This window comes from Nicotiana tomentosiformis, chromosome 8 (assembly GCF_000390325.3).
Source record: "Nicotiana tomentosiformis chromosome 8, ASM39032v3, whole genome shotgun sequence".
In the NCBI taxonomy this organism is placed as follows: domain Eukaryota; kingdom Viridiplantae; phylum Streptophyta; class Magnoliopsida; order Solanales; family Solanaceae; genus Nicotiana; species Nicotiana tomentosiformis.
In genome coordinates, this window is record NC_090819.1 from 85,730,867 (window position 1) to 85,756,661 (window position 25,795).

Sequence of the window (25,795 nt, forward strand, 5' to 3'; positions counted from 1 at the left end):
TCAAGCCTAATGAACTTTAGAACCTCTAACTTTTTCATTCGATGACGAAACCTATCAAATCAAGTCCGATTGACCACAAATTTTGCTCATAAGTCATAATTGACATTACGGACCTATTCCAACTTCCGGAATAGGAATCCAACCCCTATATCAAAAATTTCACTCCCGGTCAAACCTTTCAAAATCTTCCAACTTTCGCCAGTCAACGCCAAAATGACCTACAGACCTCCAAATCAATAGCTGGACACACTCCTAAGACCAAAATCACCCTACGGAGCTATCGGAACTATCAAAACTCTATTCTGGATCCGTCTTCACATAAATTAAACTACGGTCGACTCCTATAACTTGAACTTACAATTTAGGGACTATGTGTCCCATTCCACTCCGAAACTCCTCCGAATCTGACACCAAGGAGCCCGACAAGTCACAAAACCAAAAAATAAAATAGAGGGAGAAATAAATAGGGGATCAGGGCTAATGCTATCAAAACGATCGGCCGGGTCGTTACATACTCCCCCTCTCAAAACAAACATTCGTCCTCGAACGAGTATAGAGACATACCTGAAATGGTGAAAACACATATCATGCTCGATCTCCCAAGTTTCCTCCTCGACTGGATGAGCCCTCCACTGAACCTTCACTGAAGCTATGATCTTCGACCTCAACTTTCAAAACCTGCCTGTCCAAAATGGCCACCGGCTCCTCAACGTAAGATAGATCCTTATCCAACTGGACTGAGCTTAAGTTTAACACATGAGACGGATCACCGTGATACTTCCAGAGCATGGAAACATGGAACACGGGATGAACTGTAGAGAGACTAGGTGGTAGTGCAAGTCTGTAAGCCACCTCTCCAACCCTCTCAAGAATCTCAAAAGGCCTGATATAACTAGGGCCCAACTTGCCCTTCCTCCCATACCTCATAATGCAATTCATGGGAGAAACCCAAAGCAAGACCCGTTCCCCAACCATGAACGCAACGTCGCGAACCTTCCGATCCACATATCTCTTCTGTCTGGATTGGGCTATACGAAGTCGATCCTGAATTAATTTAACCTTTTTCCAAATCATCCTTAACCAAATCTGTACCCAATAGCCTAGCCTCACTTGGATCAAACCAACCCACCAGAGACCGGCACCGCCTACGGTGCCATCTGAATGCTCGACTGATAATTGTTGTTGTAGGCAAACTCCGCAAGCAGCAAGAACTGATCCCAAGAACTCCCAAAATCCATCATACACGCATGAAGCATATCCTCTAATATCTGAATAGTGCACTCGGATTGTCCTCCCGTCTGAGGGTGAAATGTTATACTCAACTCCACTCGAGTACCCAACTCATGTTGTATAGCTCTCCAGAACCGTAATGTAAACTGAGTACCTTGGTTAGAGATGATATATACCGGCACATCATGAAGCATGGCAATCTCGCGAATGTAAACCTGAGCTAGCTGCTCTGAAGAATAAGTAGTCGCCATTGGAATGAAATGAGCTGACTTGGTCAACCTATCCACAATCACCCACACTGCATCGAACTTCCTCCGAGTCTGTGGGAGCCCAACAAAAAAATCCATAGTGATCTGCTCCCATTTCCACTTTGGAATGTCTAACTTCTGAAGCATTCCACCCGGCCGATGATGCTCATACTTCACCTGCTGACAATTTAGGCACCGAGCTACATACTCCACTATGTCATTCTTTATCTGCCTCCACCAATAATGCTGCCTCAAGTCCTGACACATCTTCGCGGCACCTGAATAAATGGAGTACCGCGAAATGTGAGCCTCATGGAGAATCAACTCACGCAAGCCATCTACATTGGGCACACATAGCCTGCCATGCATTCGTAACACACTGTCATCTCCAATAGTGTCTTCCTTGGCATCACCGTATCCTTAAGGACAAGCAGATGGGGGTCATCATACTAACGCTCTCTGATACAATCATAAAGAGAAGACTGAGAAACCACACAATCTAAACCGTGGCTCGGCTTGAAAACATCCAATCTGACAAACTGGTTGGCCAAGGCCTGAACATCCAAGGCTAAAGGCCTCTCTGCTACTGGTAGATATGCTAAACTGCCCAAACTCCTCGCCTTGCGACTAAAGGCATCGACCATCACATTGGCCTTCCCGGGATGATACAGAATGGTGATTTCATAATCCTTAAGCAGCTCCAACCATCTCCGCTGCCGCAAGTTAAGATCCTTCTATTTAAACAGATGTTGTAGACTCCGGTGATCGGTGTAGACCTCACAAGGGACATCATACAAATAGTGCCGCCAGATCTTCAAGGCATGAACAATAGCTGCTAACTCGAGGTCGTGGACATAATAGTTCTTCTCATGTACCTTCAGCTATCTAGACGTGTAGGCAATCAACCTACCGCCCTGCATCAACACCGCACCGAGACCAATGTGTGACACATCACAATACACCATATAGGACCCCGAACCAGTAGGTAATACCAACACTCGGGTTGTAGTCAAAGAAGTCTTGATATTTTGAAAGCTCTCCTCACACTCCTCGGTCCACCTGAACAAAGCACCCTTCTGGGTCAGCCTGGTCATATGTGCTGCAATAGATGAGAAACTCTCTATAAATCGACGGTAATACCCCGCCAATCCAAGAAAACTTCGGATCTCCGTAGCTGAGGACGGTTTGGGCCAACTTTACATCGCTTCAATTTTCTTCGAATCTACCTTGATCCCCTTACTCGATACTACATGCCCCAAAAATGCCACTGAATCTAGCCAGAATTCACACTTCGAAAAGTTTGCATATAACTTGTCTGAAGCACAGTCCTCAGGTGCTGCTCATGATCCTCCTGGATCCGGGAGTACACAAAAATGTCGTTAATAAATACAATGATGAACAAGTCAAGATAGGGCTGAAATACATTATTTATCAAGTGCACGAATGTTGCTGGGGTGTTGGTCCCAAAAGACATCACAAGGAACTCGTAATGACCACACCGAGTCTTAAAAGCAGTGTTCGGGATATCTGGCTCCCGAATCTTCAACTGATGATAGCCTAAACGCAAGTCGATCTTAGAGAACACTCTGGCACCCTGAAGATGATCAAATAGATCATCAATACGTGGCAATGGATACATGTTCTTCACTTTAACCTTGTTCAACTGGCGATAATCAATACACATTCACATAGAACCATCCGTCTTCTTTACAAACAAGACATGAGCACCCCAAGGCAACACACTGGGCTGAATGAATCTCTTATCAAGCAACTCTTTCAACTATGTTGGGGCCATACGATAGGGTGGAATAGAAATGGCTTGAGTTCCCGTTAACAAATGAATACCAAAGTTTATATCTTCGTTGGACGGCATGCCCGAAAGATCCATCGGGAATACATCTGGATAATTCCTCACTATCGGAACTGACTCAACGGTAGGTGTATCAACACTAACATCCCTCATATATGCCAGATACGTATCATACCCCTTATCAACCATCAACTGGGCCTTTATAAATAAGACAACCCTGATAGGAACATAATCTAAAGTACCTCTCCACTCTAATTGCAGTATACCTGGCATAGCCAACATCGCCGTCTTGGCGTGACAATCAAGGATAGCATGATAGGGAGACAACCAGTCCATGCGTAAAATAACATCGAAGACCACCATACTGAGCAAAAATAAATCAACTATGGTTTGAAAAAAACTAAGAACAACCAAACACGACCAATACACACAGTCAACAACAATAGAATCTCCCACGGGTGTAGACACATAGATAGGGGAACTCAAAGAATCACGGGATACACCCAAATACATAGCAAAACAAGATGACACATAGGAATAATTGGAGCCTATATCAAATAAGACTGATGCATTTCTATGACAGACCGGAACAATACCTATGATGACAAAGTCGGATGCAACTGCCTCCGTCCTAAAAGGAAGGTCATAATATTTGGTCTGGCCTCCCCCTCTAGGGCGACCTCTACCTTCCCGACCTCCACCTCGACTGGCTATACAGGTGGAGTGGTAGCTAGTGCTGTAACCATAGCCTGAGGACCCGGAGGAGCACGCGGTGCCTGAGTGGTCTGTAGAGGTGCACCCCTCTCCTGAGTCTGGGGAAATACCTTACCATATGAAAAGTATCACCACACTCAAAACAAGCTCTTGGAGGACGTGGTTGTTGTGGCTAACTTGGGCCTGATCGGCTAGATTGAACGCCGAAAGCACTCCGCACAGGAGGTGCACTAGACAATGGAGAATAATAGGGAGCCTGGGGCCTAGGAGTGTCCCCAGGCTCCCCCTATCATACCGTTTGAGTGTATTATCCTCGATCCCCTATTTACTATTTTCCCCATATCTGTTTCTCCTTATGTGACTTGCTGGGAGGTCTTGTTTTTTATTTCAGAGTGTTTCGAAATACTTAGTCCCTAAAATGAAAGATTAAGTCTTAGGATTTTGACCGTAGTCGGAAGTGTATGAAGACGACTCTGGAATAGAGTTCCATCAATTTTGTTAGCTCCGTGGGATAATTTTGGACTTAGGAGCGTGTCAGGACTGTGAATTTGAGGTCTATAGCTAATTTAGGCTTGAAATGGCGAAAGTCAAATTTTGGGAAGTTTGACCGGGGGGTGACTTTTTGATATCGGGGTCAGATTCTGATTACGGAAGTTAGAATATGCCTGTAATGTTGAATATGACTTGTGTGCAAAATTTGTGGTCAATCGGACGTGATTTGGTAGGTTTCGGCGTCGTTTGTGAAATTTGAAAGTTTAGAAGTTCTTTAGGCTTGAATCCGGGTGTAATTGGTGTTTTGATGTTGTTTTGAGTGATTCTAAGGCTCGACTAAGTTTGTATGATATTTTGGGGTGTGTTGGTATATTTGGTTGAGGTCCTGGGGGCCTCGCGTGAGTTTCAGGTGGTTAACGGATCATTTTTGGACTTGGCTTGATAGCTGAAGTTATGGTTTTAGCAGGTTCTGGTTTCCTTGTACGCGATCGCAGGGATTCATTCGCGATCACGTAAGCTTATTTGGGCCAGAGGTGAGTTTGTTCTATGTGATTGCAGAGTTAGGAACGCGATCGCATATGTGGGCGAAGATGTGTTTCGCGAACGTGTGGCTGAGGTCGCATTCGCGTAGAAGGATTTGAGCAGGAGGGGAGGTGTGGTCCATGCTCTATGTGATCACGTGAGGCAGGATGCGATCACGTAGGTATGAGAGGCAGTGATCCACAATCGCGTGGGTGATTCCGCGATCACGTTGGGTAAAAATATGGGGCAGCATAGTTGTTCTTCGCGATCGCGTGGAATGTTCCGCGATCGTGATGAAGGATATCTGGGCAGGCAGTATTAATTTAAAAAATGAGGGTTTGAACCCATTTTGCATATTTTGAGCTAGAGAACACGGAATTGGGCGATTCTTGAAGGGATTTTCGTGGAGTTGATTGGGGTAAGTGATTCTTACTTGGTTTTGGTTAAATCCCATGATTTCATCCTTAATTTTATCATCTAATTTGTGATATGGGGTGAGAAATTGGGGAAAAAGAGGAAGAACTCTTGAATTGGGATTTTGAGGTTTTGAATAGGATTTTGTTATCATGAGTGAATGGGCTTTCGGATTTTGCGGCTTTTGTCGGATTTCGAGACGTGGGCCCGAAAGACGGATTCGGGCCAATTTCGGATTTTTGGCTATAATTTAGTACTTTTCTTGTGGAATTGATCCCTTTAGCCTATATTGATTGTATTGTTATACTTGTGGCTAGATTCGGGACCTTTGGAGACTGATTTGAGAGGCAAAGACATTTCAGAGTAGATATTTGCTCGGTTTGAGGTAAGTAACACTCTTAAATCTGATTTTGAGGAACCCCGAGAATTGGTATAATGTGATATTTGGATGTGACACACATGCTAGGTGACGGGCGTGCGAGTGTGCACCATGAGGGATTGTGACTTGGTATGTCCCGTAAGACTGTAAAGTCGAAAAGCCATTGTTATTACTTATTTTTCCTTGTCTTTGAGCAATTGACTGCCTTTCATGTTAGAAATCATGCTTAGGACATATGATATCATTGTTAGGACCTGCAGCGTTCGTATACTTGTTGAATTGACTGCTAATTGCTGTCTTGTACTCAGTCACAGTCTTACTTGTATTATATCTCTATTTCCTCTCATTTCTTGTTGATACTTGTTGTATTTTCTGTTTGGGCTGGTTATTATGATATTATGTGAGCCCGAGGGGCTGGAGAGGTTAGTGACTGAGATAGGGCCTGAGTATCGAGCTGCGAGCTGTGAGGTATATGGATCGGGTTGCACGTCGCAATAAGCCTTTGAGATATATATATATATATTTGGATCGGGTTGCACGCCACAATAATATTGGATCGGGTTGCATGACACAACAATATTGGATCGGGCTGCGCGCCGTAGCAATATAGTGCTTGGGCTGAAGGAGCCCCTCCAGATTTTGTACACCCCCAGTGAACGCAGGTACCTATCGAGAGTGTATACTGAGGGCTGAGAGTCGAGGGTATGAGTTGTTGAGATGAGTTGAGTGACTGCTGCCTTGAGAGGTTGTACTTGCTTTTATTTATTATTGCACTTAGTTATTATCTGTTGTTGTGGTGAAATTTCTAGAAGATTCATATCTGTTTTACTTAAGCTCGAACTGATTTGACTTACACCACCGGATTTGAAAGCATGTTCACTCTTTACTGAAAACTTTTGAAATGAACTATATTTTTATAGCTCGTCACTGCTTCTCAGTTCCTTATTTAATTCTGTTACTTGCTGAGTTGGTTGTACTCATGCTACACCTTATACTTCATGTGCAGATCCAGGTGTGTACGATTCTGGCGGTCGCTGATTTTGTGTGCAAGCTGACTATCGGAGACTTACGAGGTAGCTGTCGGCATCCGTAGTCCTTGTTTCACCTTTCTTATTATTTTTTCTCTCTTGTATTGGCATTTTACATAGACTATAGTAGACTCTGTTTTCTAGATTGGTTGTTAGATGCTCATGACTTAGTCACACCCCGATATCGAACTATTTTTCTGCACTTATGTTTTAATTGGGTGTTACCCCGTTTTATAAAAAAATCCGATTATTTTAAATGTCTTAATTCATTTTTGTTAAATTTTGAAAGTGTTTTGGAAAGGTCGGCTTGCCTAGTACCACGATAGGAGCCATCATGATGGGTTAGGCTTTGGGTCGTGACATACAACCAAACAATTATCTCAACAAAATCACGGAAACCAACACATAACAAATGAAACAAGGATATTACAAGCAAATAATCCTACAATTAAAGAATGAATACGACATCAAGAAAATATGTAATTCAACTAAGCATGTTGTACAAATTTCAATAAGAGATAAGGCACGTAGACATGTGCGATTAGGCTAAACATGATGACTACACATGCTAGAGTTACTCAATTAAGGAAATAAAAGGGAACTACTTATCAAAAACAAGATTTTTAACATTTAGCCCGAGTACGCACTCGTCACCTCACGTACACGGCCTTCACATATTGCAAATTACCATAACATTACCAAATCCCAAGGGGAATTTCCCCCACAGAAGGTTAGACAGGTCACTTACCTCAAACCTCACTCAATCAATCAATAAGAAGGCCTTTCCCTCGATTTCCCAACTCGAATCGGCTCGAATCTAACCAAAACAATTTCATACTATAAATATAACTATAGGAAACTAATTTAAATAATGAAATTATGACTTTAGCAAATAATTGAAAGATCTCTCCAAAGAGTCAACCCGGGCCCACGTCTCGGAACCCGACCAAGATTACAAAAACCGAACACTCATTCGATATCGAGTCCAACCATACAAGAATTATCTAAATCCGACCTCATTTGGCCTTTCAAAACCCAAGAATTTAGTCTAAGAACTTTACACCTTTTTCTCCAAATATTTCAATCCAAAACCTTAATTAGATGAAGAAATCAAAGATAGATTGGTGGGAATTAATCAAAACCAAGTCAAGAATTCTTACCCAAATGTTTCCTCTGAAAATCCCTCAAAACCTTGCCTCAATCTGAACTTTGAAAGTCCCAAAGTGAAAATGAAACCAAACCCTCGACTTTCCCAAATTCTGCCTAGTCAAACCGCACCTGCGGCCCAAGAATCGCTTCTGCGATGCCGCACCTGCGGAAAACCCAATGGCAGGTTCGGAAAACACTTAAGTCCAGGGCTTTTGCTTCTACGGATAAGGTCCCGCATCTGCGAGACCACTTCTGCGGGAATGGGATTGCACCTGCGACCACTGGCGCTTCTGCGCGCCAGCCATCGCAGAAGCGAAGGCGCTTCTGCGCAATATTTCCTGCTTCTGCGACCACTGTTGGGCATGAAAAGACTCGCTTCTATGACCAAGAGCTCTCTTTTGTGAGCTCACACCTGCGGCCAATCCTCCGCAGGTGCGCAAACACAAGAACAACCCAGCTTCAACAAATTTCACAAGTCTCAATTTGTTCGAGTTTCAATCTGAATCACACCCGGGGCCCCCGGGACCCCGTTCGAATATACCAACAATTCCTAAAATATCATGCGAACTTATTCGATCCTTCAAATCACATCAAACAACGCTAAAAACATGAATTGCGCATTGATTCAAGCCTAATGAACTTTAAAACTTCTAACTTCTACATTCGACGCTGAAACCTATCAAATCAAGTCCGGTTGACCTCAAAAATTTCTCACAAGTCATAATTTACATTATGAACCTATTCCAACTTATGGAATCAGAATCAGACCCCGATATCAAAAAGTCCACTCTCAGTTAAACCTTCAAAAATCTTCCAACTTTCGCCAACTAACGCCGAAATGACCTACGGACCTCCAAATCAATAACTGGACATGCTCCTAAGACCAAAATCACCCAATGGAGCTATCAAAACCATCAAAACTCCATTCCGAAATCGTCTTCACACAAATCAAACTATGGTCAACTCCTATGACTTAAATTTCCAATTTAGGGACTATGTGTCCCATTCCACTCTGAAACTCTTCCGAATCCGAAACCAAGTACCCCGACAAGTCACAAACCCATAAAATAAAATAGAGGGAATAATAAACAGGGGATCAGTGCTCATTCTCTCAAAACGATCGGCTGGGTCGTTACATTATGGGTTTCTATATGTTTCTTCTATCACCGGCAGTGTAAGAAGGTTTTGAATGAGGTTTTATTTTATATGAGGTTTATTATCGGTATTGGATTTATTTTAAGTAGCTACTGTAATCAAGAATTATTGATATAAGTATACGAGTTATGTGGTATATCATGTGATTACATTTTGGGTTATGGTTATGGCTTGATATATCTTGTTCAGACTTATACAGTGTGTAGATGCGAGGTTCGAGTCTTGTAAGTAATTTCGGATGTTGGAAATTGGGTTCTAAGGTTTACGGACTAAGGTTTAAGTAATGATCTTCAGTTATGTTGTATTGTCATGCTTATATGTAATAGGGTGACTTGGGATCACCCCGTGTGCATGGTAAGGTTACTCGGCGATTTGATGGCTTTGGAACGAATCTGGGCACATTCGAGGACGAACGTATATTTAAATGGGGGAGAATGTAACAACCCGACCGGTCGTTTTGAGCATTTGCATTCCGTTAAGCTATTTGAAGTCTTGAGTAGTTTCGTATGATGTATTATGACTTCTGTGAATCGTCAGTTTTAGTTTTCAGATGATTCTAAATTGATTTGGAAGGATGATTCTCAACTAGGAAGCTTTAAGTCGGAAAAGTTGACCAAGTTTGACTTTTTAATATTTGACCCTGGATCTAAGGTTTGATGATTCGTTAGGTCCGGATGAAGACTTGGATGTATGCCTGGATTTGCATTTGGATATTTCTAGAAGGTTTCAGGACTAATTGGCGAAAGCTGGCAATTTGAAGGTTTGGACTGTTCATAAATTTGGTGGGGAGTTGAATTTGTTGATATCAGGTTCAGATTATGGTTTCGGAAATTGAAATAACTTTGTTATGTTAATTGGGATTTGTGTGCAAAATTTGAGGTCATTCCGGATTGATTTGATATGGTTCGACAAGAGTTTTGGAAGTTCAAAGTTCATTAAGTTTGATTTGAGGTGTGATTCGTCGTTTTGATGTTGTTATGTGTGATTTGAGGCCTCGAGTAGGTCAGTGTTATGTTTGGGACTTTTTGCTATTTTCGGACGGGGTCCCGAGGAGCTCGGGTGAGTGGGACGGTGGGATAGAATCTCGTGTTTTAGTCTTAGTTTGCACTCCAATTACTGCATTTTAATTGTGTTTGAGCTTAACTGTTAGTGTATTGCACGCATTATATATTTTATGCCTTTTAGGAAGTGATTTCGAGTTGAAAAGATAACCGGTAGCTAAATCGAACAAGCTAGAGCTTTGAAGTTTGAGTAAAAGCCCAAGGGATTAAATCGGGATCACGTTCGGGGCTCGAGAGCTAAGTCTGGATATAAAAAATGGACAAAAACAATTTACTCTGTGAAAACTGCACAACCGCGCTGCATGGTGCGACGCGACAATGATTTTGTGTTGTTGTCCATCAGAAGCTGCTCTCTGAACTTTCCCACTAGCGCCTCGTATGGGGCGGCGCATGGCGCGGCGCGCCTTTGTGATTTTCTCAAAGTACTTTCCTGTTTCGGCTTGGAAAAGGTAGTTTCGCCTGGGCCCACTCCTACATGGTATAAATACGCCAAAAAGATATTTTTGAAGGGACTTTTAACCTTGGAAGCTTTGGGAGAGCATTGGAGGCTACAAGACACAGGAGTTTATCATCTTTCCATCAATTCAATACGGGAGTTTGGATTGTAAAATCAGATTGATGCTTCCTTATTCTTTAATATATTTGTGGTAACTTCCTCCATGATTATGGAGTATTTTACCTTAGGGTTTGACGGATATAGTATTTTGATAAATATTTGTCGATTTTAACTTTAGTTCTTGCTTGAATTCGTTTATGGAGTTTTGAATTATTACAACTTTATTCACCAGCTTATTTAATCGAAAGAGGAATATTTTGGTGATTATCTTTGCATTATTTTGTTTGGTTTAATTCAGTGATTCTCTAAGTAATCGAAAGAGCTTGTTGAATTGTTGATTAAATCAAGTTAGGAGAATATTCAAGAGACATTTTTCTAAAGACTAATATATTAATGCATGCTTGCATACTTTCAAAGTGCTTAAATTAGTTCACCTCGTAAAGTTAAGATTTAATCGAGAGAGGAGTCTTGACTTCGCATTTGAATTAATTATCGAGTGAATTCGTGAGAATCATTAGAATATTAGAGTGAATTAAACTAGAGTTAAATCCAAATAGATATCTTGCACCTATCTTGTCTCGACCCTTATTCCTTACATTGATAAGAAACCAACTCTACGAATCTTTAATTCCTTGTCGTCAATTGTCAATTGCTTCACTTTAGTAGTCAAACGTAGTCATAATCATTTAACTCAAGTGTGATCCTCATGAATAGCAACTAAGCAATAAATTGAGCGAACATTGTTTAAATCAAATCCTTGTGAAGACGATATTTTACTATACTATCTTTCATTAGCGAGCATTAATTTTGTGTTGTGTTTTGCGCTCATCATATTTTGGTGCCGCTGTCGGGGATTGGAATCAATAGCGTTTAAATTAATTTTTGGTGCTAATCTAGGAACTTATTTTATTTATTCTTCATGGTTTCCTCTTCCGTGTGAAGGCAACAAATTGACATCTCTAGTGTATGACTCGAACTTCTTCAAAGGAATTGATTCCATACAATCCAGATGTGGAAAAGAGTCTGCGACAGTTGAGGAAAGAGAAAAAACTCATCGGAAAGTTCTTGGGGCAACCTTAAACCCCAGAACACATGGCTAATAACGGTGACGACAGAGTAAATTTAGCTGCAAGAGAGGCAGCACAACATAGAGAAGAAGTTGCATGGATAGCAGCTGAGGCAGCCCGTAGAGCAGCTGATGAGACCGTCGACGGTGATGGGGGTCGAAGATTCAATCTAAATCGACCCTTGGTAGAAGATCCGTTCGAGAATGCGGTACCCAGGCCTAGTAGAGCATTGGGTGATTATGCAAGACCAGTCTACAATCAGGGACTGTCGAGTGTCAGACCTCCACCAGTAGCAGCAAATAATTTCGAGTTGAAGCAAGGCTTGATTCAAACTATCCAGAACAATTGTGTCTTTAGAGGGAAGGTGAATGAAGATCCTAACACTCACTTGATGGATTTTGAGGAAATCATGAACACCTTCCAGTAGAACGGAGTGTCAAAAGATGCAGTATACTTAAGGGCATTCCCCTTTTCACTGAAGGATTACATGAAGCACTGGATTCGTAGCTTACCAATGAGGTCAATCAGCAGGACGTGGGAAGATATGACTAAAACTGTGAAATTCAGAAGGAAAATTCACAACTTCTGCCAGACGGACACTGAAATAGTTTTTGAGGCTTGGGAAAGATTCAAGGAGATATTAAGGAAGTGTCAGCATAATGGGATTGAATTGTGGATGCAATTCCAGTTACTTTTGGGATGGACTGACACCTCCCTCACGACGAACTCTGAACACTGTAGTTGGAGGTCCTTTAATGAAGAAGACTCCTGAGGAGATTGTGGCAATTCTTGATGAGCTCTCTGAAGATGCTAACCAGTGTCTTGCTGAGAGTAATGATAAAATAAAATCAGCTGGGGTTTAACAAGTAGATTCCAACACATCAGTTCAAGCCTAGCTAGACGCCATGGCCAAAGAGAAAAGAAAGTTGACCTTAGCCAAGGTCTAGAGCCAACCATCATTCGTTTGTGATTTCTGTGGAATGGGTCATCGAACACATGAGTATCATACCTCAGCTGCAGATGAAGTGGTAAATGTTATGGGAAGCTTTGCCAGAGGCAACTACCAGAGTGGTAATAATTTTAACTATATGGGACAGAGGCGCGAGGCTTTTCTTGGAGTTCACCAAGTGGTATTATGAACTCATGGTAGCAGAATAATCCGAAACCCCAGGGACAAGGAGCTCCAGGATTTCAGAATCAGTAGAGGCAGTAATACCAGTCTCCACATTCAAATCAGTCTAGCATGGAAGATCTAATGAAGGCCTTCATTATTAAGACGGATGAAAGATTTGAATCTCATGGTGCAGCTATTCGAAACTTAGAGAGGCAAGTGGGGCAGATTGCTAGTATGTTATCCGAGAGGTCTCCAGGAACCCTTCCTACAAATACCGAAAGGAATCCAAAGGAAACTATAAATGCAATGTCTTTGAGGAATGGCAAAGTATTGCGAGATCCATTGGTAGTTGAGAAGAATGAGTTGACGGGAAATCAAGTTCAGAATGAAGCGAGGGAAGAGCAAGAGGATGACCTGAAGGAGAAGAACAAATCTGAAGTTCCAACAAGGAAGAAGAAAGACAAACAAAGAATGTATGATGAGACTGAGGAGAGCAAATACATGCCTGCTCTACCCTTCCCCCAGAAGCAAAGAAGATAAAAGCTGGACAAATAATTCAGGCACTTTCTAGAAGTGCTCAAGCAGGTGCATCTGAATATACCTTTCACAAAGGTGCTTTCACAGATGCCAACTTATGCTAAATTTTTGAATGAGATATTGTCCAAGAAGCGAAAAGTGGAAGAGACATCGGTGGTCAAGCTCAGAGAGCGTTGTAGCGCCATTTTGCAAAATAATCTCCCTCAAAAGTGTTGAGATCCAGGGAGTTTTACTATACATTGCTCTTTAGGAAGTACTATGTTTAAAAAATCATTGTGTGATTCAGGTGCTTTCATTAATCTTATGTCTTTATCAATTTTCATGAAATTGGAGGGAGAGATTGGAGAAATCAGGTCGATACCTATGTACGTACAACTGGTGGATCAGACCACAATCATACATGAAGGAATAGTGGAATATGTGTTGGTTCTGGTGGATAAATTTGTGTTCCCTGTAGACTTCATTGTGGTGAATATGGAGGATAATAGGGAGGTCCCTCTGATTTTAGGAAGACCCTTCTTGGCTATGGGCAGAGCAATTCTGGATATTCAGTAAAGGCAGCTCATGCTCAGAGTGGGGGAAGAATGGTTGATCCTCAATATGGAAGGAGAAAGGGGGGCCTAAAGGAGCAACTTGGAGAGAGTCAAACGGATAAGTGCGGGGAGTACCCAAAGAAGGCTGAAAAGAAGCTCTCAGCATGGATGTGTGCACTGGGTCGAGCGTGCAAAGGAGATCCCGACTTCGATTCAGACCCGGACTAGATGAATCGGGGAAGTTTCCTTTACCTCTTGTTTTTTATTTGTGTCATGGGGATATGCCACAATTTAAAGTATGGGGTGGGGGATGTAAATATGTATATGTGTGTTTATTTTCGTTTCTTTTGATTGAATTTCTTTTTTGACTTTTCCCAATGATGGATTTTCTCGACTGTCTTCTTAAGGGATCAAAGTAAAAAAAAATATTTTGTTTTTTTAGGTAGTGTAACAGTTCCCTCTTGGTTTTTCTTTATGCCATGGCTCTTTTCCAAGGGTTTTTCTTGAACTGGGTGTAGTTAGTTTTTTCTTTTGTTAGGAATAGATAAGTCTTGTGCTATAGTGTTAAATGGAGATGACTTTTCTTAACTTTGTTGTTCCTTGAGAGTAGTAAGTGCCTTAGGTTTGATGCCAAGGCTTAGTTCTTGACTCATGTATAAGTGCCTTAAATTGTTGATTGTAACTTTGCTTAACTGCTTTGACTAGAGAGTCAGGATAGATTCGGTCCTAAGTGAGTTATGTGCCAATGTGTGAGTGAGGTTTTGTTGATATTCTGTGCGTGTCAGTTGATGTCTAGAACTTTCCCCGTGTGTTTGCAAAACGAAATAGAAGTCTTGTTCAGTCTAGGAAGTGATATAGGTATTTCTTTATTGAGCCAATTATATGCTTTTACCCACCTAATTAATGGATATTTTAGTTAGCCCCGTTGAGCCTGTATTCATATTTCTTTGGCAACCACACTACAAGTTTGACCCCTTTGTTTGAGTTACCTATCTGGTTGAACCTTTTACCTCTCGTGAGCATTTGAATTTGTATGAGCTTGTAAAATCTAAGTGGAGGTACGGTCGGGGTTTTTGAGTGGAACTATTGAAAAGGGAGAAAGGTGCATTGGTTGAAAAATTATGAAAGCCACATGTAAAGAATTGGAAAAAAAGAGAGAGAAAAATAATTGTGGGGTTTAGAACTGGAATCGGAACTTTAAAAAAAAGAAAAAAAAAGAGAGAGAGTGAGTATGTGGCAGAAAAGAGAAAAATTGATTCCTTGCTAGTAGTAGTTCTCTTCTTGTTTGTGCTTAAAAATATGGGGAGCTTAATATTGTGAAGGTTGGGGTTTGGTTTAAAATAATTGTGGGGTTTAAATTATGAAATGTATGTATTAAAGTATTCAGGGAGGTGTAGTCACTATATCCAAATGTATCCTACCCATCCCGCATCCTACATTACAACCAATTAAATTTATACTTGATCCTTGACTGAATGAGCTAAATTAATAGAGTATTACACTACGGGCAAGCAATGGTACGTCTTCTGTGGCGCATGAATTTTATTTCTGAGAATGAGTTAATTCTATCTATCCAGAGTTCCTAGTTGTTTGTGAATTTTATTGTGTATGGAACTACTCTCTATTGTTTGTGTGAGGGCACATGATTTGTGTGAGGGCACATAATTTGGACTCGAGTCTTGAGTCTAGGATGTTATGATATGGTGCTTAGTCTATTTTAAATATTCTTGGCATGATGCATTAGGGAAGTTGTCTGATAATAAGGTCGTCTTTATGAGAAGTGCAGTTTGATTGCTCGAGGACAAGCAATGGTTTAATTGTGTGGTGTTTGTGGTAGGCTATAATCCCGTATTTTAGTCATAGTTTGCACTCCAATTACTGCATTTTACTTGCGTTTAAGCTTAAATGTTAGTGTATTGCACTTATTATGTGTTTTATGCCTTACAGGAAGTGATTCCGAGTTAAAAAGATAATCGGGAGCTAAATCGAACAAGTTGGAGCTTTGAAGTCTGAGTAAAAGCCCAAGGGATTAAACTGGGATCGCGTTCGGAGGTCGGGAGCCAAGTTTGGATATAAAAAATGGACAAAAACAATTTACTCTGTGAAAACTGCACTACCGTGTTGCATGGGGCGGCGCGGTAATGATTTTGTGTTGCTATCCATCAGAAGCTGCTCTCTGAACTTTCCCACTAGCGCCCCGCATAGGGCGGCGCATGGCGCGGCGCGCTTGTGTGATTTTCACAAAGTACTTTCCTGTTTCGGCTTGGAAAAGGTAGTTTCGTCCGAGCCCACTACTACATGGTATAAATACACCAAAAAGAAGTTTTTGAAGAGACTTTTGACCTTGGAATCTTTGGGAGAGCATTGGAGGCTACATTACTCAGTATTTCATCATCTTTCCATCAATTCAATATGGGAGTTTGGATCGTAACATTAGATTGATGCTTCCTTATTCTTTAATTATATTTGTGATGACTTCCTCCATGATTATGGAGTAGTTTACCTTAGGGTTTGACAGATATAGTGTTTTGATAAATATTTGTGGATTTTAACTCTAGTTCTTGCTTGAATTCATTTATCGAGTTTTGAATTATTGCAACTTTATTCACCGGCTTATTTAATCAAAAGGGGAATATTTTGGTGATTATATTTGCATTATTTTATTTGGTTTAATTCAGTGATTCTCTTAAGAAATCGAAAGGGCTTGTTGAATTGTGATTAAATTAAGTTAGGAGAATACTCGAGAGATATTTTCCTAAACACTAATCATTAACACATGGTTGTATACTTTCACAGTGTTATGTTTCAGGATTTGTTGGTATGTTCAGAGGGGGTCCTGAGGAGCTGGGGTGAGTGTCGGGCGATGTTCAAATCATTTTGTCTCATGCGACATGGCTGAAGGAATTTCTGGTGCTGGTGTAGCCGCATCTGCGGAATCTTGGTCACAGAAGCGACTTCACAGATGTGGTCTCTTCATCGCAGAAGCGAATTTGGACTGGAGGGTGAGAAGCCGCAGGTGAGGGGATCTGAGTGCATATGCGCGACCGCAGGCGCGGTTCTATATGCATAGAAGCGGAGAGATGATCGTAGAAGCAGTGGCTACTGAGTTTGGGCGTGTTCCATATAAACGAATGCTCGGCCGCACGTGCGAGTTCGCAGAAGCGAAAATTTGGTTGTTGATGCGAAAGTGCTGGGCAAACTATATATAATTCGAGGGTTGGTTCATGTTGTCATATTTTGAGTTGGGGAGCTTAGATTTGGGCAATTTTAGAGGTGATTTTCACCACACAGATTAGGGTAAGTATTCTCTACTCAGTTTTGATTATATTTCATTAATCTATCTTCATTTTTGGCATTTGGATTTTGAATTTCAAAGAGGAATTTGGAGATTTTGTCTAAAATTTCATAAAGTGAATATTCGAGTTTTGAACATCGATTCAGAGTCGGATTTGAGTGAAATTAGTATGGTTGAACTCGAAATTGAATAGGTTATCGGATTTTGTAAATTTTGTCAGGTTTCGAGGTGCGAGCCCGGGTTTGACTTTTTGGTTGACTTTGGGATTTAGATTAAAGATTCGACCTTTATCGATTGGGTTTATTTCCTTTGGCATTATTTGATGATCTTGAGTTGCTTTTGGCTAGTTTCGAGCAGTTCAAAAGTCGGTACGCACATGATGGCATTTTTAGAGTACTATTTGGCTTGCTCGGTATTGGATTCGATTTGTTCGAGATAAGTAACAATTCTAAACTTGGTGCTGAGGATATGAACCCCTGAATATATGTGTTATGTGTTTGGTGTTGAGTTAATGCACATGATAGGTGACGGGCGTGTGGGCGTGCACCGTGTGAATTATGACTTGGTTGATTTTGTGGTACTGTGTAGCTACCTAATCTTGTTTTTATCCATGAAATTTCTATGTGCTAGAGTAATTGAAATGTTATCCATATTAGAAACCATGTTTAGGCTATATGTTTATTCTGTTGGGACTCATTGAGGTCATTTCTGTTGTTGAGTTATTTTCTTAAATTGCAATCACATACTCAGTCATATTCATTCATTTTTATATCATATCTCAGTCTCTGTTATCATTTGTTATCACATCATGTTATCATTGTTTGGGCTGATTGGCATGAGATTTGTAAGCCCGAGATACTGGAGAGACTGGTGACTGAGTTGGGGCCTGAGGGCCGGATTGTGAGTGAGATTGATGGGATCGGGTTGCACGCTGCAACAAGTCATATTGCCTCTATATATATTATTATTGATGGGATCGGGCTGCACACAACAGCATGCCATATTAGCTTTATACAAATTATTATTGATGGGATTGGGTTGCACACCGCAGTAGGCTATATTGGCTTTATATTAGCGCTTAGGTAGGATCCGCCCCTCCAGAGTCTAACATACCAGTAGTGAGCGCAGGTACCATACAGTGCTGAGTGACTGAGTATGCTGAGTGATTGAGCGTGATGAGTCGGAGTGCGAGTGTGATAAGTGTGAGTGCATATGTTCATCACTGTGATGCATTGCATTTGGAATGCGTACTTGACATACATTCATAGAGATGCATTTCCTTATGCTACATGGTTTTGTGACATTCATGATTTCACATGCATATTGACATGTAGGCATAGAGATGTATTTTTCTCATGCCATCTGAGAATGAAATATCTTATCTGTTGTTGAAAGGTTTTGGAAAAAATCACAGTTTTTTTCTGACTTACTCATATTTTGGTAATTTCGGTGAATAATTTGGATTTTACTGTTATACCTAAAAAACATGCCTATTTTCCATATCTGTGAACGAGTTGAGAATCATATCTTTGAGTTATTTCTTATACTGTTTTTATTATGTTGTAATAAGTTGTTGTTGGCTATTGGTGTTGGACTCTAATCATTGTCCAAGCTCGTCACTGCTTTCAACCTAAGGGTAGGTTTTCTACTTATTGAGTACATGGGGTCGGTTGTACCCATACTACACTTCTACACCTTGCGTGTAGATTTTGGAGCTGATATTGTTGTGTATGGCGGGAGCTGGCTTTGAAGATGAACCTGCGTTCCGGTTGTAGCTGTCTCTTGTTCGTGGCAGCTTTAGATTTAACCAAATCTGTTTATGTACATTTCTATATCTTAGAAGCTCATCATTTGTACTACCAGTCTTTGGGGATTCTTTATATAAAAGTTCAGTTATATCATCATTATTTTTCTCAGTAGATCTTTTTTGAGTTGGATTATTGTTAAATTGGGGTTGGGGTTAGGTTCCATTACGACTAGTTGGATTTTGGGTCGTGACAGTAAGATAGTGAATTAAATAATCAAAACCCATGAGTGTCTACTAGAATTCCAAAACTCCGATGTCACAAGTGCACGAGCATCTAGTAAATATACAAATTTCTCTAAGAACTACTGTCTGAAACAAAATAGACAGAAATGATAAAACATAACAAGAGAAGGCTCCGGGTGCTGCAGAACGGAGCATGTGAAGCAGCTCACTACTAAGCCTTCGGGTAATGCTGATGCGCGCCCGGACGAACTCCAGATGTACTGCCTAAGAACCTGCACAATATGTGCAGAAGTGTAGCATGAGTACGTAAACAACGTGTATCCATAATAATCGTGTACATATACTACTGAGGTCGTACTGCCCGATTCATGGATGCATCCCATAATATATATAAATATTGTCGAGGCATTCGGCCCGATTCCCAGGAATAGAGAAACTCTTCGGATTACGAGTTGTATATTTACAACTCCAGGGTAAGCCCATATAAGAATATAATTTCCATCAATAATTAAATATTCCGCCAAGTCTCTAAGTGATGAAGCTCTATTTAACATAATCTTTAACCAAGTTTTACTTATTGATAACGGCAAGTAAACTAGCAAGTTGAGTTCAAATAGTGCAAGCAATAGTATAATATAGGCCTATGTCAACCCGGATATAACATGAATTTTAGCTACGTATGGACTCTCGTCACTTCGTGCGTACGTAGCACTCAAAATTAGTAGCAAATAACAATTTAAGTACTTATGGGGTTAATTCCCTCTTACAAGGTTAGTCAAGAGGCTTACCTCATTCCCAAGTCCACTTTCTGGTTCACACATCACTCTAAAAGTCTCAAGTCGGTGCCGTATAATCCAAAACTTGCCAAAAGTTGTACAAACTAATCAATAATTTCTCAAACGTTAATAATTTAACTATTAGAGTGATTACCTAACCCAATTTGAAAGATTTTTAAAATTCACCCCCGAGCCCACGTGCCTGGATTCTGGAAATATTTGTAAATAATTGTTACCCGTAACCTCAAAGAACACATATATATAATTTCTACTCAATTCCATGACCATTTTCGTGGTCTAATCCCATTTTTATCAAAACCTAGGGTTTTCCAACAAAATACTAAAATTCTACAATTTTCATATTAAGATCTACCCATAATCTAGGTATTAAATTCACATTGTGTAAAATACGCTTACCTTAAGATGCTAGGTGAAAATTCCTCCGTAAAACGATCCAAAATAGGCCAACAAATGAGAGAAATGAACAAAAAGGCAAAAATCCCGATTTTTATTAAGTCACTGCCCATGTTTGCCTTTTTCGCGATCGCGGACAAGCCCTCGCGATCGCGAAGGCAAAAATCACGAACCTAGGAAAACTCTTCTTTGCGATCGCGAGAAGACACTCACGAATGCAATGCACTAAGCCTCCCTCACATCGCGAACGTTTTCCTCCACTTGTGAACGCAAAAGGCAAGTGAGTTTCCCAGGCCCAAGCCCAGGCCTTCTACACGAACGCGACGAGTCAACCACGAATGCAAATACCACTGGTACCAACCCTCCCTGAATATGACCCCTACTTCACGAACACGAAGAACAACATCACCCAGTCCCCAAATCCTCCATCGCGAATAAGAGGGTCCTTCCGCGTTCGCGAAGAAGGAAACCAGAACAGTACATCAGCAGTTTTGGACTTAGCTCCGGGCAGTCCAAAATGCACTAGAGCCGTCCGGGACCCCCCCCCCAAATGCACCAATAAGTTCATAACCATAATACAAACCTGCTCGAACTCTCGGAACATGTAAAACAATGACGAAATGAAGAATCGTGCCACAAAACCTAATTGAATAAACTTATGAACTTCAAATATCTCAACTAGCTCCGAACGCGCCAAATCATACTTAGACTATCGAAATGACGCCAAATTTTGTGTACAAGTCATAAACCACCATACGGACCTATTCCCAAGCTCGGAATAACCAACAAATCTCGATAACACCAAAGTCTACTGCAAACCAAATTTAAAGAACTAGGAAACCTTCAATGAACCAACATCCAACATTAAGTGTCGAAATGCTCTTGGATCACTCGAAACCCATTCCGAACACACGCCCAAGTCCAAAATCATCATACAAACCTATTGGATCTATCAAATCCCCATTCTAAGGTCGTTTACTCAAAATATTGACTCAAGTCAAACTTGGCCATCATAGGCCACTATTAAGAAACTAAGTGTTCTGATTTCAACCCGAACCCTTCCAAACATAAACCAACCATCCTCGCAAGTCATAAAATAGTTAAAGCATGTACGAGGAGTCTTAGTTAGGGGAATAGGGATCTAGAAAGAAAAATAACCGGTCAGGTCGTTACATGTAGACTCAGGGGCCACCGACCATGTGAGCCATGATAGAGAAGCGTTTATAGAGTTTCGTCGAGTTTCACCTAGAACAAGGTATGTATATGTAGGAAATAATGCAAAGCTTAAAGTCAAAGGGATAGGCACTTGCAGAATGGACATGCATGGTGGTCGATATTTGATGTTGCATGACGTCCTATATGTTCCACAAATTCGACGAAACTTAGTATCTATGTCTGTTCTTCTAGATTTAGACTTCAATTTGAATTTTAGTCATGATGATGTTAGAATTACTCTTGACAATATTTTTTTTATGGTTTTGGACATCGTTATGATGGTTTTATTGTGTTAGAATGTAATCCTTTTACGTATAACTATTATGTTGACTGTTGTACTATAGCATATTATTCTAGTAATAATGGTGTTGATGTTATTATACGGCATGCAAGATTAGGTTAGATAGGGCAGGATCACATGAATAGATTGGCGAAGGAATGAAATTTAGGTACTTTTTCTAAAATTAAAATGACAACTTGTAAAAATTATCTTGCCGGAAAGATTACACGTAAAACCATTTGGAAAGGCAAAGAGAACTGATCTTCCATTGTAATTAATTCATTATGATATCTATGGTCTAATGAATATGAAGGTTAGGTATGGTGCTTTATATGTCATTACATTTATTGACGATTTCACGCGCTTTGGTTATGTCTATTTGATTTCTCATAAATCTAAAGCACTTGAATTCTTTAAGAAATATCTGAATGAAGTTGAGAACCAATTAGACAAAATGATTAAGACCTTAAGAACCGATAGAGGGCGTGAATATATATCAAATCAATTTAAAAAATTGTGTAATGAAAAGGGGATCACCAGACAGTTATCTATTCCTTACATACCTCAACAAACTGATCTAGCGGAAAGGAGGAATAAAACATTATTGGACATGATAAGATCCATGATGGCACATGCAAATTTACCTATCTCCTTTTGGGGATATGCATTATTGAGTGCAACCTACATATTGAATAAAGTGCCTTCTAAATCAGTTTCTTCTACTCCTTATGAGCTTCGGACTGGTCATAAATCAAACTTAAATGATTTACGACCTTGGGGTTGTGCTACATATGTAAAAGATTCTTTTAGCAAGTTTGGTAAATTAGGTCCAAAAGGCAAGAAATGTATATTTATAAGATATTCAGAATACTCCAAAGAGTATGTGTTCATTGGTGAATTAGAGGATGTAAATGTTACTGAGATTGAATCACGAGATGTCACATTTCTGGAAAATAATTTTCTAAACAAGGGCGAGGTAAAGAACGGAGAACCTCTTTATGAAATATTGAACTCAGATAGTCAGCAAGTGTCTTCTGACACGGTTGATAATCAAATTGATCAGGATCTTGTTCTTGATTCGAGTAGGAGTGGGAATTCTCAATCCTAAAATCCTTCTGACGAACTTGAATTTTAACTACGAAAGAGTACCAGAAAAAATATACCCAAACGTACTCATGAGATTGAAGATTAGATTTTCTTAGTATCTCCCATAGAAATGGATGAGCCAAAGTCTGTGATTGAGATTTTATCGCACCCTGAAAAAAATGAGTGGATGAAAGTAATGAAAGAAGAATTAGAGTCCATAAAAACCAACAAAGTATGGGATCTAGTTGACCTTCCGCTTGGGTATAAAGCCATTGGGAACAAACGGGTTCTCAAAGTTAAACACAAAATGGATGGGTCAATAAAAATATACAAGGCACAATTGGTAGCAAAAGACTTTACTCGAGAAGATGAAATAGATTATGAGGAAGCATTTTCACCAGGTGTGATGTTTACCTCAATTCGCTTACTTTTGGCTATTATTGCACGTTTGGATATGAAATTACACTAAATGGAAGTAAAGACGGCTTTTTTCAATGGAGAACTAAACAAAGAAATTTATATAGAACAACCTATAGGCTTCATCGTTAAAGACCAAGAAAAGAAGGTCTGTAAATTAAAAAGATCCATTTATGTCCTGAAGCAATCTTCAAGGCAATGGTATTTGAGATTTCACAAGGAGGTGATCTCGTATGATTTTACCATGATCAATGAAGACCATTGCATTTATGTGAAGAAGTCCAATGAGATGTTTGTAATTCTTTCTCTTTACGTGGACGATATTTCATAGGCCGGTAATAATTTGGAGTATTTGAAAACTATCAATTAATGGCTTTCAAAGTCATTTGATATGAAAGATATGGGTGAGGCAGACTATATCCTTGGAGTTAAGATCTAAAGAGACCGGTCCAAAAAGTTATTGAGTCTATCTTAAGAAACTTATATTAAAAAAATTGGAGCTTTTTCGCATGAAAAGTTGCAAAACCATGGATCCTCTTATAGAGAGAGGTGAAACTTTAAGCCTTGAAATGTGTCCCAAGATTGAAAAAAAAAAAAGGAAGACATGTCTCGAGTTCCGTATTCAAGTGTTATCGGGAGCTTGATATATGCATTGATGTGTACTCGTCCGGACATTTGTTATGATGTAGGTATGGTTAGCAAGTATCAATCCAATCCTGGAAGAGATCATTAAAAAGTTGTGAAGAAACTTTTCAGGTACCTGAAGGGAACTGCAGATTATTCACTATGTTATAGTGTAAATGATTTATATTTGCGAGGATATAGAGATGATGATTTGGCTGGTGACCGGAATGATAGAAAATCAATATCTGATTATGCTTTCTTACTTAACGGTGATGCTATGACATGGAAAAGTAAGAAACAAACTTGTACAACCCTTTCCATGATGGAAGCTGAGTTCGTGGCTTGTGCGTCTGCAGTACAAAAAGATATTTAGTTGAAGAGATGTTTTGAGCATTTGGTATTACAAAGAACTCTCAGGGTCCCATAACTTTATATTGTAATAATCAAGCGAGTATTGCATACTCAAAAGATCTTAAGTATTACATCAAGACCAAATACATTGACATCAAGTATAACTTTGTGAATGACATAGTAGCAAGTAGAAAGATAAATTTACAGTACATTCCTATGCGAAATATGATAGCTGATCCTTTTACAAAGGCGATATCTAGAGACCAGTTTGAGAAACATGTTATGGCTCTAGGTTTGTGAAGGATATGACCATGTTTATGTATTATAAAATAACTTGATTATGATAATATGCTCATCAATATTTGATTCTTGAATTTATGTTCATATCTAGTATGGATGATATTTTATTGATAAACTATGTCGAACAAGTTGCAAGATTGACTCTCTCACACGAGCAATTGCCTCTTACGTTGAGAATTGTAAAGAGATGAGAAGTTATAGAACTTTGAACAGTGTGAGGTCATATTTCACTTGTAAAGGTCGATCTTGATAACTAGTTAGACTTACAAATTTCACCATTCGATTATGACTTGTTTTGTAAGCCAGATACGAGTTTCTCTAAGATGAAGGATTGAGGATTATTAAAATAAAAAATTCGGGTTAGACATTTATAGGTGTCTAGACCAAGATCTGTACGGTGTTGAATTAGTAAAAGAAGACACGCGCACTAATATATGGTGAGAACACAGTAATACGTGTTTTATACCACGTGTGCGAACGACCAATGGGATAACGAAAGAATTGATCCCTGCTTCCTTATTGTGTGAGTTCCCCAAAAGTTATATTAACTTTTTATTGGAATACCCTTTGACCTTTTATCGCTTTTTGAAGTACCAATCGATGTTGCTACTTTAGCATGTCACTAATAGCCATGAGTGATTCGACAATGCAGTGTATGTCTAGGAAAGCAGTTGATTTGGAATGGAAAGATTCTAGTAGAAAGGAAAGACAACTATAATTTAGTAATTTAACTTGTATTCATAGGTCAGACATTATACTTACCATGATGGTATTGAGTATAATTGTGGATACAATGTTATACGAGAACTCGAGTTTACCTCTTTCGATAATTGAGGGATTGAATAAGTAGCTACTGGAATAGCGAATGATATCTGAGGTTTTGAGAGTAATAATAAGATCCTCATGGTAGTAGTGAATCCTTTCTGCATATGACTAGATTTTTACATGGAGCTATTAAACAACCTTAAAGGGTTTAAGAATATTATAGCTCTTAATGCTCGCAGGTCGCACGAACTATTTGCCAGTATGAATTATGTG

The 25,795-nt window shown here is 39.9% G+C and overlaps 1 protein-coding gene across 1 annotated transcript; it reads left to right on the forward strand.

Moving 5' to 3' along the window:
* Positions 1-23,195: 23,195 nt before the first annotated feature.
* Positions 23,196-23,534, forward strand: LOC138897770 (uncharacterized mitochondrial protein AtMg00820-like). Its single transcript, XM_070183781.1, has one exon. The coding sequence runs from the start codon at positions 23,196-23,198 to the stop codon at positions 23,532-23,534; it is 339 nt and encodes a 112-aa protein (XP_070039882.1).
* Positions 23,535-25,795: the final 2,261 nt, after the last annotated feature.